Raw genomic sequence first — 15,834 nt, 5'->3', positions numbered from 1 at the left:
TTGACTTGAGCATATTGGGTTGGCCCCGACACCCCTGCCTTAGGGTGTATTGCACCGACTGAGAAGTTAAAGTCTGTCTTTCTGTTTAACAGTCTCTCCACTTCATCTGAACACTCAATTAATATGTATGCAATTTGTATATCAATGTCTTTAAAAATCCTGGAATCATTTTTTATATATTTTTTTTTGCTCTGTGCTTTGCAAAATTATCTTACCTTACATTTTTGTTTCAAAGATATATGAATGCAATGATTATCAGTATACATTTGAAGAAGCAATTGTGTTTTATTAACTTAAAGTAAAGAAAAACACCAAGGCTGTCCATATATCAAAATACTTTAATTATTAAAAAACATTTTAAAAATATTGTTAAAATGATCATATTTACATCATGAAACAGAAGTGAAAATGCTGACTATTTATAGAAAAGTAAAAAAGAAAGCTGCGCAATCTGTGAACAGTAAACACTTTTGAGAGAAATGCCACTAAACAACACTGACACTACTTGTTAACAGGTCATTTCATATCAGAAACCTCTCATCCACCATAGTCTTGTTGACAAGGTTCTTCCTTCCGAGAGTGTTACGGAGCAGGCGGAGTATCTGTAATGAATGACACATTTTTTAATTCATGTACTTTGAGCATCCCGAAGGCCACTTTCCACATTAACACCAAAAACTTACCATTTGCTGTAAATATGTAAGAACAGCTGCAAGCACAAAGCTCTGGGATCCCAGGTCGACGACACAGAAAAACAAAGTGTCAAAGATCAGCAGTGTTGCCTCGTTTCCATAATACAGCACATCACTGAAGGAGTGGGCCTCATCTACAATTTTAAAAAAAGCAAACAGACATTATGCTCAAATATTTATACATGTACAAACAAACAGAAATGTATGCTACAGCCTGTATGTGCTATGTGGTCATTACCTGTGTAAAAGATGCTTTTATCACTGGGTTCAAGGAACTCCATCCCTATGACCCTCTCAAACATAAGCTTGTCCTTTACTATGAAGTCCATATCTGGGTAGGCCTGTGGTAAATAATGCAACATGGGAGACAGAACAGGCTGGTGTGTACAAAAGGTTTCAGATCAATGAAATCAACTCTCACATACACACACACACAATTCAACAAATGAAAAGACATATAATCACATGAATTCAAACTTCACCAGGCATCAGTGTGCTTGTGGGAGTTTTTTTTGCTGATGTGCATCTGCACTCACATGGTCTATAATGGATCCCAGGAAGTAGTTCATGGTGTTGTAGGCTTTGGCTTGCTGCTCCAACCCATTACAAGAGCCTGCGTCCATCAACCGTGATGGACCATTCCTATGAAGTCCAGGAAACATGTTACCCTTAAAAAAAGAAAATTAGGAGTTATATTGTCTCTTAGTTTTACATTATATAATTATGACAAACACAACAGAGTGTAAACACACCCTGCTGAAAGGCTCCCGTATCCTGTCGTACTGAACCCGCAAACGGTTTGTGATAGACACCTGAAAGGTCTGCAGCTCTGAGTTGGGAAGTAGACCTCTTTGACTACACAGAGACTCCTAGAGACGGAAAGATGGACAGAAGAAAGAGGATGGATATCATGTGTAAACAATCATTTCATTGATATGCTACAACTACTAAAATAGTATGTAGTCTGTTGGTGTTTTACATGTTCTCTCCTCAGATTGTTGTTCATTTCCTCCATGTTTGTATCTGCATGTCCATGTACTGAACGCCCATGGATGTAGTAGCCAAAACAACGGTGAGACAACAGCAGCACAGATATCTATGTAGAAATAAAGAGAAAAATATACTTAAGAACAGCAAGCCAAACAAATGACTAATTCTCAAAAATATTAATTAAATAAAACTTACATTACTGATGGAGCAGAGATCTACAAACTGACGTACTTTGTCCTCCACAAAGTGCTCATAAAACACGGTGAAGAAAATCACCTGCAGTGATAAATGTTGATCTTTTAACTTAGTTGCTATGCTTGATTATATATTACTCACATTTTATAACAACGACAGCAGGACGAAGGTGACAGTTTTACCTGCAGAAGTCCAATGCAGAGCCACAAAGTTGCTGCCACGCCGTAGCGGAGAATCAGGCTGTAGGAGGGGGTATACGCCTCTGGGGAGCGCTCTAAGGTCGGCCAGGGGTCTCTCAGGGCTAGGTTGGAGAAACCCAGCACCTGGGCAACACAGGGTGACATGTCAGCTATGAGGACAAGGTTGGAAGGCTGAAAAAATGATCACAAAACAGAGTGTAGTGTATGATGTACAATATGTACCTCAAGAAAGAAGAGCACAGCTATTATCTGGAAAGTTGGGCTGATCTTGCGGATGGTCTGGATCTCGTTCCATTCATTGGCCACAAAATAGGTCCTCCAGATGCTGACCGGAGAGGGCTCACGTTTGGACTCACCAGCCGCTGAAAGAGCAGGGAAAATTGTGAATTGAGTTCAACAGCTTGATGACTTCTAATGAACAGCTTGATGTATGAGCTGAGAGAGAATACTGTATTTCTGCACCTTGCACAGTCCTGCCAGCTTTGCTTCTTGGCCTCTCCCAGTCCATCAGGAAAACATCGACTGACACCTGAAGGATCAGCTTGTGGAGAAGCTGGAGAGCCTTGATTCAAACACACAAAACAATTGTTTTTCTATGGAAGCAAAACCCTGACGCTTTCAATACAGCTGATCTTTCATTGTTTAACCTTGAGGGCGAAGGCACAGCCGATGTAGGTCACAAACTGCTCCTCCTGAGCAGGCAGTGGTAACAGCACTGATACAGACTGCTGGGCCTAAACAGACAGACACACACACACACACAAATAACTCATGTGAAGCAACTAATAACAATCAATCTTTATTCTATAAATTAAAAAAATGAAACAGTGAAGGCTAAGAAAGAAAGTACTTGCCTTAAACGTCTAAAGCGTGCAAAGAGGAAAGGTTAAAAACCCAAAAGACAAAAGAAACACTTTGAGTTTGGAATACAAATTAAGTTAAAAAAAGAAAGAAGCAAAGGAAAAAGCTACAGAGGGGAGATATCGATTCAAACGTTAAAGACCACTCATGAATGAAAATGAAAAGATTTAGACAAACCTTGTAAAAGATAAGCCAGTAAAGTCCAGTTCCAACGGTGACGGTGAAGAAAACATTGGCCAGATCTCCGGCATAAAACAACAAAAACTTCATCACCGTCTTAGGCAGAAGGAGGGAAAGACAAACATTACTTCCAAGTGTTCAATATGTTGATGGAAGTTCCTTAAATAATGGCGTGCAAAAGAAGAAGTACCTCCACATCAATGAGCGGAGACGCAATCCTCCTCTTCCAGCTGACCGTCTTCAGTAGAGAATAGAGCACAGCCACACCACCCATCACACCCAGAGCCGTCTGTGCACACACAAAAACATCAGAGCTACAGGTGATACTGTACCGCTGTCTGCTGTAATTTAAAATCAAAATATTCCATTCATGCTTCTACTTACATTTGTCTTCATGCGGGCCTCATTCTGATCCATCTCATACTCCACAGCAAATGTTATCTAAAGACCAAATAATCACAAACCAGTTAAAAGTGTGATTTTGAGATAATTAAATAGAAAGCAATTCATTTGATCAATTATTCACTTTATCAGAGCAAACAAATACAGTTTGTTCGTGTGTATTGCTTTATCTGTGAGGACATCATATTAGAAATAATAATAACAAAAGTACAGGTTGATACTTTGTCTTTTTTCCTCTTGTGCATCCTAGCAGGCCTGAAATTCTATTAGTAGTGAAAGCTATGACTTTTGGCCTTCAACTTTTTAATCTCAGAAGAGGCAGAGATACAACTTCCTTATAATAGATACATACAGTAGAAAAAGGTTGTGAATGAAGGGCAGGAATATTGTTTTTAAACCAATATAAAGAACCATCATTTGACTCTCAGCCTACCAGAAGTTACACATTCAGATTTATATTCATAAATGCACTTCATACCATATCCATCAGGATAACAAGCTAAGGGTCAAATTGCAAATAATTGATTGAATATTGAAGTAAACGACAATCCTCTGGTTCCACAATTAATCTTTACTGTACATAATATGCATTGAGAACCAAGCCAAGGTCAGCAGCCTACCAAACTAAATGTTTGCATGAATAAAATGTAGGATTACTCTACAATGAAAAGTTTTGAGATCATTTAAGTACACAACTCAGCTTTAAGGCACATCTGTTCTTTTCTTTAGATTCTGTAATGTGAAACTGTTATGTACAATTATCTTAAGGTTAGAGACTGCATTACATCATTGGGTGTCCCCATAACCCTTGCCAGACAAACATATATATGTGTGTGTGTGCGTGTGTGTGTGTGTGTGTGTGTATGGGCTGTACTCACAGACACAGTTTGAGTATCGATATCTGTGATGGGAACGTCTCTGTAGGTCACGATTATTAGAGGAGGATAAACCTGTCCCTCAAGTGTTCGTGGGACCAGCTGGAACCTACCAAACACACACATTTGATCAACAAAAAAAAAATCAGCACCCCTTCACAAAGCACTTTGCATCCATCATCCTTTTTCATGGTAGTGTGTGAAAGTTAGAAACCCACCTTATTTTAACACTGCTGGTTACACGGATGACTTTAGGCTGGGCACTTAAGCTCTTCTCTCTCCCGCTCAGTCCATCGACAAGAAATATTCGTCGGGACAGGTACCAGTTCTTCATGCTCTCTGTAAGAAGACAAAGGATTTTGAAGCAATGCACACACATATATAATACACACACTTTAGTATGAAATCCCACCTTGGTTGATGAAACGTCCATTGTATTGCTGGTTATTGACGAGTGTAGGCAAGGGCAGAAGTTTTTTATTCTCTCCTCCACCAAGCTCCATAAACACATCGTAGAACACCGGTTCTGGATACGTATCCAACAGCTCTTTTACTGACAGATCACACTACACACACACACACACACACACACACACACACATTTTATAATACAACTGGACTTTGCAAACACATTGATCCACTGTGCAAGAAAAAAATGCCACTCACACTTTGTTGGTAGGCGGTTCCAAAGCTGAAGGCTGCCACCTGTTTGGTTTTTGTGTCTGGACAAAACTAAAAGAGTAGAGCAGAAGAAGAGGGTGTGGTGGAATATTTACCAGCCTTTTGTATGTCTTTGGGTTTTTTTTAGGATATGAGAGTTGTTGGGAAGCAATTGTCCGTACCATAACCCTATCTGGGTAAACTAAGCACAAAAGTTACAATCCCCTGCTTTATTCAATCTCACCATCAGTTGTTTTTCATCTCACCTGGATATTTTGTCCTCCTACAGGCTCCCATCTAAGGAACTCTCCTCTGACATTATAGACAGCAGCAATCAGCTTTATGTCAGTGTTCTGACGAAAACAAAAACAGAACATTTCATATTTAAAAAAAAATACTTTTGGTACCAATTCTGGTTTACTGCTCAATTTGTAGTTTAAAAAAAATAAATAAAGTGGGTGATTAAATGTGATCACATACCGGTACTTTGTTTCTGCCTCTGAAACTGAATCCAACGGGAACGGGATCAGTTTGAAGCACTCTACCAGCCAGTCCTGGTTCTTCCCCATAGTAGAGCCACGGCAGATTAACTCTCCTGGAGGAATGGTCAACAAAGTGCTTTGAAGCTAAAGTACACTTGCAAAGATATCACAGTAGATACTGTATGTACATAATGCCTTGATGGAGTTGTTTACCAATATGAAATGTCTTGAGTTGAGCTCAGAGCAGCCCTGGATCTGTAGATAGTGTTAAAGAGGCCGCAGGCATCAGTGGACACGCCAGTGAAGGAGTGCATGTTCATCACACACATGTTCCCAAGTGCCTGACATGCGGTTAGGTTTGAGAAAACCTGCAACCAGACAATTTGTTAATGCACAGCAGCCGATTAGATGCATTTGCATGACAACTATAAATAGAATTCCTGTGGTTTGAGATCAAAGAAAACTGGAATTACAAGGCATGCTGCCGATGCGGAGTACAGGTTCTGGACAAACCAGGCAGACTGCACACTGAACTTCTGCAAAGGGAATAGAGCACAAAAACACAATTGAAAACACTTCCTAATGATCCTATGAAATTAGATTAGCAAGTAAACAGAGGAGAAGACTTACCAACTGAGCAAAGTTAACACTGGGATTCACATTGGTGGAGAGGCTGCCTGGAGGGAAACATAACCCTCCTACCTATAAAATCATATATTCTTCTATTAGTCTAATATATAGTGGTGTGTGAGAGATCTGTTGAGATGAGGGTATGAGAGGAGAGGAAGGTCAGAACTCACCAAGACATTAGGAGGTTTACACAAACAGGAGGTGTTAGTGAAAGAGGCCTGGCATCGCTCGCACCTGCAAAACAATTTTGGAGACTGTTTCAGCCCTTACATGTTTTCCAAAGTAAAACCTGTAATCAAGTCATCCTATTTTACACTCCTAGGGCAAATCTTTAACACCCTGAAGTGACAGTGATGCCAAGAGAGAAAATGCAGGTACAAGCCAAACCTCAAAGCAAACAAAACAGGAAATTATGTCACTGAAATATTCTAATCTGTCCTTGCAGTGATGAAGGTCATGAGCTCGAGGCACAGAGGGATGAAGGGCACGGAAGATACTGTGGATATGAGAGGTGTTAAAACCACGAGTCAGTGCTCTAATGGTGCAATTTGCCAGGGAGATTAAAAAAAATAAAAAAAAACACTACAAAAAATATCTGTTTCAAATTATGTTATCCAGCTCTCATATTTTCTTAACAACTTTTGAACTATATCCAATAATTTATCTACCATCTTCCCTGTTAGTTTTTGGTGCGTCTTCTATGCTGCTGATAACATGACCTGTTACAAGAGGACTCAAGTGATTAAGTTGTGTTCTCCTTTTTGTTAAGTTTGGGGGGAGCAGATCAAATAATTTACACTATGATAGCTCTAGTAGTCGTCTTCTGATTGAAAAACATTTATCAAAATGTTCTTTCAAACTACATGTGCATGTTTGTACGGTGCTCCTCAGTTATACATTTTATTAGGTTCATTCTTTATTTCTTATTTCAATTCATTTTTTGGCATGAATACAAGGATCTTGTCTTAGTAAGGACCCAAATATAAGGTCTGTCTCTCATATGCTGACCAGGGGTGACAACAAAATCCAAGCAAATTGTCTTATCCTTTTTGTTAACTCCAGGGTTTGATTGTCCAAGTTTTAGTCTAATTTATTGTCGCATAGATGGAAAAAGAGAAGGTTCTCACAGGGAAACAAGAGGAGGCTTGATTTAAGTTCTCTACACACTGCAAGTTAACTGAGCTGGACACTTCGAGCAGATGAGACACAGATTACACTCTAGCATTGTTCTCACTGTTTTACCAAATTACTCTAATAAAAATATTATATGTTGTTTTACATTTACATAAGCAATAAATATGGAATGACATAGTATGTTGATTTGTTGTGTTACTGTACTTCTTTAATAGAACCATTTAACACATTTGACTGGATTGGACTGTAAATCTATACGCTCTGATTCTTTTAATTTGTTATATCCTGATGATTTTTATTTATTCAAGGAGTACAAAATATGGATTTTGTTAGAAAGCATCCTTGTCAATGAACTGTTCCAGATGATATTTCTAAAAAGTTTTAACCTCAGACGTGGATCTGCATGTTACTGCTACATACCTAGCTCCACTGTTGTTTGGGACAGACAGAGCAGGGGAGTTTCCATTACACGTTTCACATCTTGCCTCATCCAAAAGGTTTCCACTGACATCTCTCTCCACTGGAAAGAAAAGAGCAATATTACAGACAATCATATGTTGGGGTAAGGAAGGCCAACACTTTCAACATTACAGACAGGCATTCTTACAGTAAATAAACTAGACCTGGCATTGGTCACTCACCCAGGACACTATCTTTTGGGCACTGGCACTTTCCATCATCACTAAGACTGCCTGGACAGCGAATACACCCAAACCCATCAGCAGTTACTGCCTGTTAGTAAAGACATTATGTCACAAAAGCATTGCTACAAATGGTATTTGTTGTTGTCTTAAGACTGTGGCATGGGTTATATTCAGTATGATGTGAGATGAAAGGCAAATAAAACGTATTCTGAGTAAACACCACATACTGGTTTGTCTGTTGAACATTCCTGACAAATTATGGACGCCTTATCAGTGGTGAGGGTTTGGTAGCCGATTTTACAAATGCATCTCAGTCCTGTAGAAGAAGAAACACAAAGTTACAATTCAAGATAAGTTTCACACTCTTCTTACATTATTATGACTAAAGTACTGAGTCCGTCACAGCCTCGCAGCACAAATAGAAAGACAGTAAATACCCATGTAGATGGCTATGCGTTGGTGCATATGAACACTTATTGTGCTGTAATACATCTCAGAATTAAAGGACTTAGTTATCCAAGGTCATTTAACAAATGAGGTTTTGCGCATGGAAATGCGGGAGTTACTGCTTACTGATGCGCGTGTGTTGACTCTACTAGAATCCTGATGTCTTGTAACAAATTCATCAAACAGAGAAGGTGCCAGGCCATGCAAACAAACAAAGCTAAACACATTATGTTTCTCTAATTCGCGACAATGGTGCCATCTTATAGCTTTTTTGTCCATGATTTTCATTGTCTGGTTATACAGAGATGAAAGGCTTTAAAGTCGTTTGCTTGGGACCTGGGATGGGATAATATTATAACATGCATATACAGCTGTGTTTTACTAAATTAGAGATTCAATTGAACATTTTCCCAAATAAAATTCCCTTGTTTTATGAATCATAGGTGTGAGTCTCTAGACTTCTTCAACCACATTAATGGTCTCATTATTTATTTTTACTGAAAATGTTTCTTTGCTTTTTTGTTTAAGAGTAGAAAAACAGGATATTTAATGTTAAGTGAGAAGACCCAAGCCATTTTGAAACTAAGCGCAAGGAGTCATTAAGGTGGGCAGCAGCTTTCCTTTTACACCTTTATGCGTAGAAAAACATGCTAAGACCATTTTTTTTATGTTAAAGGAGAAGACTCAAGCCATTTTGAAACAGAGTGCAATGAGTCATTAAGATGGGCAGCAGCTGTCCTAGCAGATCATGCAGATGTGTATATAACCATATCATTGACATTCATTTTGCAGTCAACTGCAGGACAGATCTCAGGTAGGTCTTTGATATAAATGCTAAACAGCATTGGAACTTGAACTGACCCCTGGGGTATCTGCATGCTGTTAGCAAGGAAGGTGGACTTATTGCTCATTGACTCTGAAACATTGCACTCTTCCACTTGTGTATGAGTCAAACCAACGGGAAGCCTGATCAGAAAATTTTAATTTAGGAAGTTTGGACAGCAGCACAATTGGGTTAACATTTTTGAAGTCTTTTTTGAAGTCTAGGAAAACTGCTCTCACAAGATAAAAGTTTGCAGTCTCATTAGAATGTTTGGGCCTAAATCCAAATTGTTGTTGATGCAGTAAGGTGTAATATACTTTTTCTCATATGTAAGACACAACTGGAAGAATGACAATGGGTCTATAATGACATGTCAAGTCTGATTCACAAGCTTTGTAAATTGGATGATAATGGCTTTTTTTTGCCAGCTCTCAGGGAAGGTTTTTGTTTTAGTTGACATATTCAACAGATGTGTTATTGGCTTAAGTAATTGAGTTCTATGTTTTTTTAATCAGATTGTGAATCCAGTCTTTGAGTTACTAAGGTTGCTCATGATTTTACTCACTGTTTCCAAAGTTTTCCTACCCTAACCCTCTTTGATGTAAATAAACATTTGAAGTGTTCTGGCTGATTGGTTTGGTATCAACATGAAAATGTGAATTACATAATACATATTAATACTAAAATATTAATTTTGGCCAAATTGTCCAACCCTGCTGTTGTCTATGGTAGTTGTATGTATTACCTTTACATAAAACCAATTCATCCAAAAAGCACACTAAGCATTGTGTTTAAGGTGGCCTTGCCCCTTAATTGCTTTGTAAACAGGGTGTTAGCTAGCTAGCTAGGTTCATGCCTAATTTCAAAATGTCTTAGCCATATGCACCTACCAGGGACACCCAGTTCATTTGAGTTTCTATTCGTAATGCGTAGCTGACAACCTCATAGCTCAGTCATTGTTCTACTCATAAAACTATTGACTATTGTCTGCACATTAGTAGATAAGAAGCTGTGTGATGGTAACAGACCTGTTGTGCTCCGTAGTTGATTTGGACCGCACCTCACACATGAAATACTCGAGATATCGAAAAATTCTTCCACATTACAATCTGAAGGAGCCGTATAGGGTATGATAAACTGCTGACAGGAAATAATATCTATGCAAATTATTAGAAATAATGGCAAAAGCACTTTTAGTCTCCGAACAGCAAACGGTGGCGTCCCCGTCGCCATGGTAAACAACGGTCTTCTTTACCCACAATCCTGTTCACCTTGCGTGATGACGTTCGACCTAATTTAAGTGTGCGTGACAACAACAAAAAAGTCAAGTCTTTTGCATATCGTTTAATTTTATACGTTTGTCATATCCTCATGTTTGTTTGAAATAAAAGACACTTTCGAGATAATGGATTATATGATACAAACATTGTTGTAAATGGGATGACACAACAACTCGAGTTGCCAATAATCAAAAAAGTAGCCTAATGATTGAAAAAGTAATGATTTATGTTACTAAGTTTTTCAACCCTAACATTAAAGAATTTACTTGGGGCTATAGGAACTTAACCTTAAAATCGAGAATTGATCTTTTCTTAATTTCTTCCTCTGCCCTTCATGTTGTGAAAGAGGTTTATCATATGCCTCTTTATCGGACCATAAACAACTCATTGAAACATGGTGCTAACAACGAAACTTCTCGTTTGCGATGGTATTGGAAATTCAATAGGCCTAATTGTCTCTTAAAAGACAAAATTTTCAATGACTGTTTAAATTTAATAGAGGAACTTAGAGAGACTAGTAAATCTGGGAATTTTTCAAATATAAAGTCAGATATGTTGGCATCAAAAGAAGTAAGGAACTAAATAATGAAAAAAGGATGAAAGCAGCTAATGCATGAACTTGACCTTTTACTTTACTTACAAAAGATTGGAAGAAGAACTTGTATTGAAGGACCTGCAGCTACAGCTGGATCAAATGGATCTTGACCTTGGCAAAGGTGCCTTCATTAGAAGGTTAAATAAGAGGAGAAAACACAAACTACTTCTTTGTTTTAGAGAAAATTAACTTTAAAAGGAAAGCTTTAACAACTCCATTTCCCTTCTAAAGACCCTATAAGTCAATTGCTAATTTTGTAACTGATTTCTATGTAAAATTATGAATCAAAATTGAATGCTGATGAGAACGATTTCTGGAAAAAATTCAAACATAAATAGGCCTACCTTCTGTTGATGAAGACCTCAAACTTCTCTGTGAGCTTAAACTAACTACAGCTGAAGTTAAGGAGGCATTATTCTCAATGAAGAAAAGCAAAGCACCAGGTATTGATGGTGTGTCTGTCCTTATTCAAACATCATATCATAGATCATGGAGAGATGGCAAATATGAATGCCTTAGTTTAATCTTAGTTAATGCAAACAGATTGATGAGGTCTGGACTCAGTTATTGCTGAAACTCAGACAGGATTTATGAAAAACAGACACATTGTAATAGCCTATAGGCTAAGACTTATTTTATACAGATTTCTTCTGCAATCCCTCAAGGCATTTGGTTTTTAACTTTATCAACATTGTCAATCTGTTTTACAAAGATATTAGCAGCTTAGTTGTAATCAATTTCAATACATCCAAGAGATTCCGAATCAACAGTAAGCATGTTTGCCGGACATTTCAAAGAAATAATAAATTGGTTCCCAGAGGAAGGTTTTTCTGGAGGTCTAAAATGGAGCACATTAACTGGAGAAGGGCTTGGCTTTTACCTTACAGATTCTGTATTACAAACAAGGGTTTAGAGGCTTCAAAATTCAACATAAAATATACCTGATTAATTGCCTTATTGCCAAGTTTACAGATATTGATGTGTGTTGCACTTTTTTGTAAAAACCATACAGAAACAATCTCCCACCTTTTTTTGAATGTAAATCATCAAAAAGATTCTGGAAGACCTAGAGTCTCATTTTTTTCTGGCTGCTGACTGTCCTCAAAGACGTTATTTGTTACAATGAAAATAAAGGAAATATTGCTTTTGAATATGTAACTTCATTATACTATATGCAAAAATGTTCATCCACAAAGAGAAATTCTCAGAATCACTTCCTAAATTTAAAAATTTTCATCTAGAACTACAGTCCCTACTTAAATAACTCCTTTTAATTAACAACAACAACAAAAATAACAAATTTATGAATTTCTATAAAACCTATTTCCCAGAGACCACTATTCAAATAATGATTTCTCTTAAGTATTCTTATGTAGGCTATACTTTTATATAGGCTACGGGCTATTCACTTTGTCAGTTATAATTTCCTGTACTGTATGCAGTTTTATTATCTAGCCTAATCTGCCCTTTACCTGATTTACATGTGTTCCTGTTTCGTTTGATTACATTATTCTTCTTGAATAAAGCTATTAAAAAAAGAAATGACAAAGAGTTGCCAATGATCAAATGAACAGACATTTTTTGTGCAACTCAACTTTCCTGAAAAAAAAAAAGAACCCCCTGTCTTATGCTGTCAACAGAAATGAACTGCACATGATTATAAATCAACATGAGCAGAGTTCATTTATTCAGTAGGCTACATCTACCAAGTGTTGGCCTTTACTTTTGTGATTTAATGGTAACTGCATTTAGCAAGTAAAGCAGGTCACAGTCATAAATCGTTTGGAAAGTGTGGGCGGCTTCAGAGGGAACTGACAGAAATCGATTAAATTACACTAATGTTGTAAATTCAAACCAAAATGAAGGTAGATACAGGTCTGATACAGGTCTAAATGTGTTTGATACATCTTTGAGGAAACATTTTTAAAAGAGTTGGTTGTGAAACGGCTGGGTTCTTGTGGGCGGCTATTTTCCATAGTGTGGTTGTGTGTGTGTTTGTGTGCATCATAGGGACTTTTGGCAGGAAATGTAAGCAAATATTGTAGCTGTTAACTTCCTCTTTTCACCCGCTAGGTAATACGATTTCATATTCTGCAATGAAGGGGAAACCAGTGCTAAATGATTTGTCTTATCAAGACATCGACCTTTTGAACCTGTAGCCTAAGCAGTTCCAAACTCAGGTACGTTTTTAACTCTTCATACCCTTTTTTTTGGTTGTAGAATCATGTCTTCTAGGGTTTACAGAATGAGGAGTACTGTCCTCACTCCGGTCCAGTAGTGGGCGGTAAAGCTCGGCTCCCTGCTGAACTGAAGCAGGTATTTGAGCAGCGGGAGTGACAGAGGAAAGTCCCCGCTGAGCCGACGCGCTGATTGTTGATCAGACCCGAGGCGGATCGAGGAGTCGCTTCAGACCTCAGTTACTTTTTCCAGCATCTACCCATGATAAACGTGAGAAAGGATCAGGGCGACGCTCTCAAAAACAGCCTCTTTTCAAATATATATGCTGTACAGTTGTTGATGTGAGTATTTTAGCGCGTTTCAAGAAGATAGAAAACTTTACTTACATACTTTTTTTCCATTTCCCACCTTGGCAGTTTCCTTTCAGACTGGTTTGTGACGCACGTGATTTTAGCGCTCTGATTATCATGCTTACTTCGGCTTTACGTTTTTGTCATCTTTCTTGTGTATGTTTTTCACCTTTTTTGTTCTCTTTATATTTTCAGAAACCTCCTGTCCTGTTGTACAAAATGGCCATAATCTTACGATTGCAAGGCCTCGACGTGAAGGCCGGCACTGAAGATATACGTTCATTCTTCGCGTTCCTTCACATTCCAGACGGCGGAGTTTACATACTTGGAGGAAGTCTGAGAGAAGCGTTCATTGCATTTAACACAGAAAGGGATGCCCAGCTCGCCATGCGGTTAACGGGAAATGTTCTGAAGGGGTCTCCGGTGAGGCTGCATATAAGCAGCATGGCAGAAATGGAGCTCAAACTTGAGTCATTGTTAAAGAAAAAGGAACCCTCCCCCGCGCAGGTCACAGACAAAGGAACAAAGCGTTCCAAGGGTGCAGAACCACATTTGAATGGAAGGATTCCTAGCCCCAAAGAGGCAGATCTACGACCTACAAGACCACTTGATCCCAGGAAACAGTCACTTACTACAAATCAGCAAGCTTCAAATGCACCCTCACTTGATTCAGGTGCTGCCTTTATCCTCGGAGTTTGCTCTGTTCTTCAAGGTCTCCAGTCATTGCATCAGGGAGAAAATGAAACGAAGGCTGACCCCACAGCTGTGTCTGATGAGGTACAGACACAAGAGCAAAGTGTGGTTTCAAACCCAGGCTATGTCAGGCTCTTTGGTCTGCCAGCCTCAACCACAAAAGATGACATCTGTCAGTTTTTCCGAGGGTTGACTGTGCAGGAAGTCATAGTGAACGTGAAGTTGGGAATTAGTCATGGCTGCCTTGTGAAGTTCGCCAACATGCAGGACGCAAGTGATGCACTTCTCTTCAATCAACACCAGCTGGGCAACTTCACTGTGGAGGTTCGTGGAGCGACAGAGAAGATGTGGACTAGTGCACTGCAAGAATGTGAAAATGCACTGGATGATGGTTCAAGATTGAAACCTAACCGAAGCCCTTTTAGAGAAACTCCAAACCACAAACGCAAACCCCCCTCTGTGCTGTGGATGAAGAGGGGACCTATCAGCCTGCTGTCATCTAAATCAGCAAAAAAGCCAAAATGTGATGACTTAACTGCGACATGGCCAACAAAAGAGTACATTGTGAAGGTCAGTAATCTGCCCCCCACGATGACAAAGACTGAAATAAAAGAATTATTTGGATGCCCGACCATTCCACACAAACATGTACTGCATTTTCTTGACCAGGAAGGCAATAGAACCGACGTAGCTTTTATCATTTTTAAATGCACTGCAGATTATGACTATGCAATAAACCTTAATGGTTGCCATGTGGGCTCTGCTGCCATTGAGGTGACATCAATCACAAGGTTCATGATGAGGAAAATGATGACTAAAACCCATCCAAGGAGTCAGAATCATACTCCGAAGATGGGCACAAAGAAACAAATGAATCGAACGGGCTTCTCTGATCCAGTTGAACCACCAAGCTGGAACCGAGACCCAGCAGCCCAGACGTGCCTGTTTGTCAGAAACATGCCAGCTGACGTGCAGGAAAGTCAAATAAGAAGCCTTTTCTTCAAATACAAACTTGCCAAAGAGAATATCTTCTTGCTGCGGGACAGTGACGGCAGGGGCATTGGTGAGGCCGTGGTCCAATTTAAATCACCAAAGCATGCTTCACTTGCTCAAAGACTCCACAGACGGGACTTCTTGGGGTCTGAAGTGCTCCTCACTCCCATAAATGGGAAGCAGATGAAAGACATTTTAGGGCAAGACATGTTAAAGTGAACGATCAAATGCCTGCACAGTGATCAAGGAGTGATTGGGAGTTCTTAAGTTTGCTGAACAGTTCATCTTTCAACTGTAATCTACTGAGTTACATTTCCTGCTTGTGACTGTTTCCATCATGATCTATGTAAAATTTCTACACTTTCCCTCTGAGGACATCTTATACATTTTAAAATAAATGTATTAGAACTGTTTATTGGCCTATTAATTAACACAAGAGAACATCAACATGAAGAGGCTGTGTTTGACTCTGAAGCGATGGACCAGGATGAAACTACAGGGGAGGGGGGGAACTCCTGTAGAAATATGAA

General features: G+C 38.9%; 2 protein-coding genes across 2 annotated transcripts; one reads left to right on the top strand and one right to left on the bottom strand.

The window, feature by feature from the left end:
- Positions 1-318: 318 nt before the first annotated feature.
- tmem67 (transmembrane protein 67) lies at positions 319-10,462 on the bottom strand. Its single transcript, XM_061050569.1, has 28 exons — positions 10,244-10,462; positions 8,173-8,261; positions 7,943-8,033; positions 7,722-7,821; positions 6,338-6,401; positions 6,168-6,239; positions 6,011-6,073; positions 5,751-5,905; positions 5,536-5,650; positions 5,322-5,408; positions 5,062-5,127; positions 4,808-4,961; positions 4,614-4,734; positions 4,399-4,504; positions 3,503-3,559; positions 3,309-3,407; positions 3,116-3,214; positions 2,725-2,811; positions 2,540-2,639; positions 2,300-2,439; positions 2,060-2,200; positions 1,878-1,958; positions 1,672-1,788; positions 1,445-1,561; positions 1,229-1,360; positions 931-1,033; positions 684-826; positions 319-602 (listed from the first exon to the last, which is right to left on the bottom strand). The coding sequence occupies exons 1-28, from the start codon at positions 10,446-10,448 to the stop codon at positions 522-524; spliced, it is 2,985 nt and encodes a 994-aa protein (XP_060906552.1). The 5' UTR covers positions 10,449-10,462; the 3' UTR covers positions 319-521.
- Positions 10,463-13,424: 2,962 nt separating this feature from the next.
- Positions 13,425-15,717, top strand: rbm12ba (RNA binding motif protein 12Ba). The gene is made up of 2 exons (XM_061050564.1): positions 13,425-13,609; positions 13,814-15,717. Exon 2 carries the CDS (start codon positions 13,838-13,840, stop codon positions 15,521-15,523), a length of 1,686 nt encoding a protein of 561 aa, XP_060906547.1. The 5' UTR covers positions 13,425-13,609; positions 13,814-13,837; the 3' UTR covers positions 15,524-15,717.
- The last annotated feature ends 117 nt before the right edge of the window (positions 15,718-15,834 follow it).

Source organism: Labrus mixtus, chromosome 11 (genome assembly GCF_963584025.1).
Source record: "Labrus mixtus chromosome 11, fLabMix1.1, whole genome shotgun sequence".
In the NCBI taxonomy this organism is placed as follows: Eukaryota; Metazoa; Chordata; class Actinopteri; order Labriformes; family Labridae; genus Labrus; species Labrus mixtus.
This window is presented reverse-complemented; position numbering and strand designations above follow the sequence as displayed.

Bases quoted from the DNA above. Each gene is read 5' to 3' on its own strand.
- tmem67 (XM_061050569.1), bottom strand. From the start codon at position 10,448: ATGGCGACGGGGACGCCACCGTTTGCTGTTCGGAGACTAAAAGTGCTT. The intron at 5,906-6,010 runs GTAATTCCAGTT...GTCTGGTTGCAG, and splicing joins CCGCATCGGCAGCATGCCTT to GTTTTCTCAAACCTAACCGC. The intron at 4,735-4,807 runs GTGGGATTTCAT...GTCTTCTTACAG, and splicing joins TGGACGTTTCATCAACCAAG to AGAGCATGAAGAACTGGTAC.
- rbm12ba (XM_061050564.1), top strand. From the start codon at position 13,838: ATGGCCATAATCTTACGATTGCAAGGCCTCGACGTGAAGGCCGGCACT.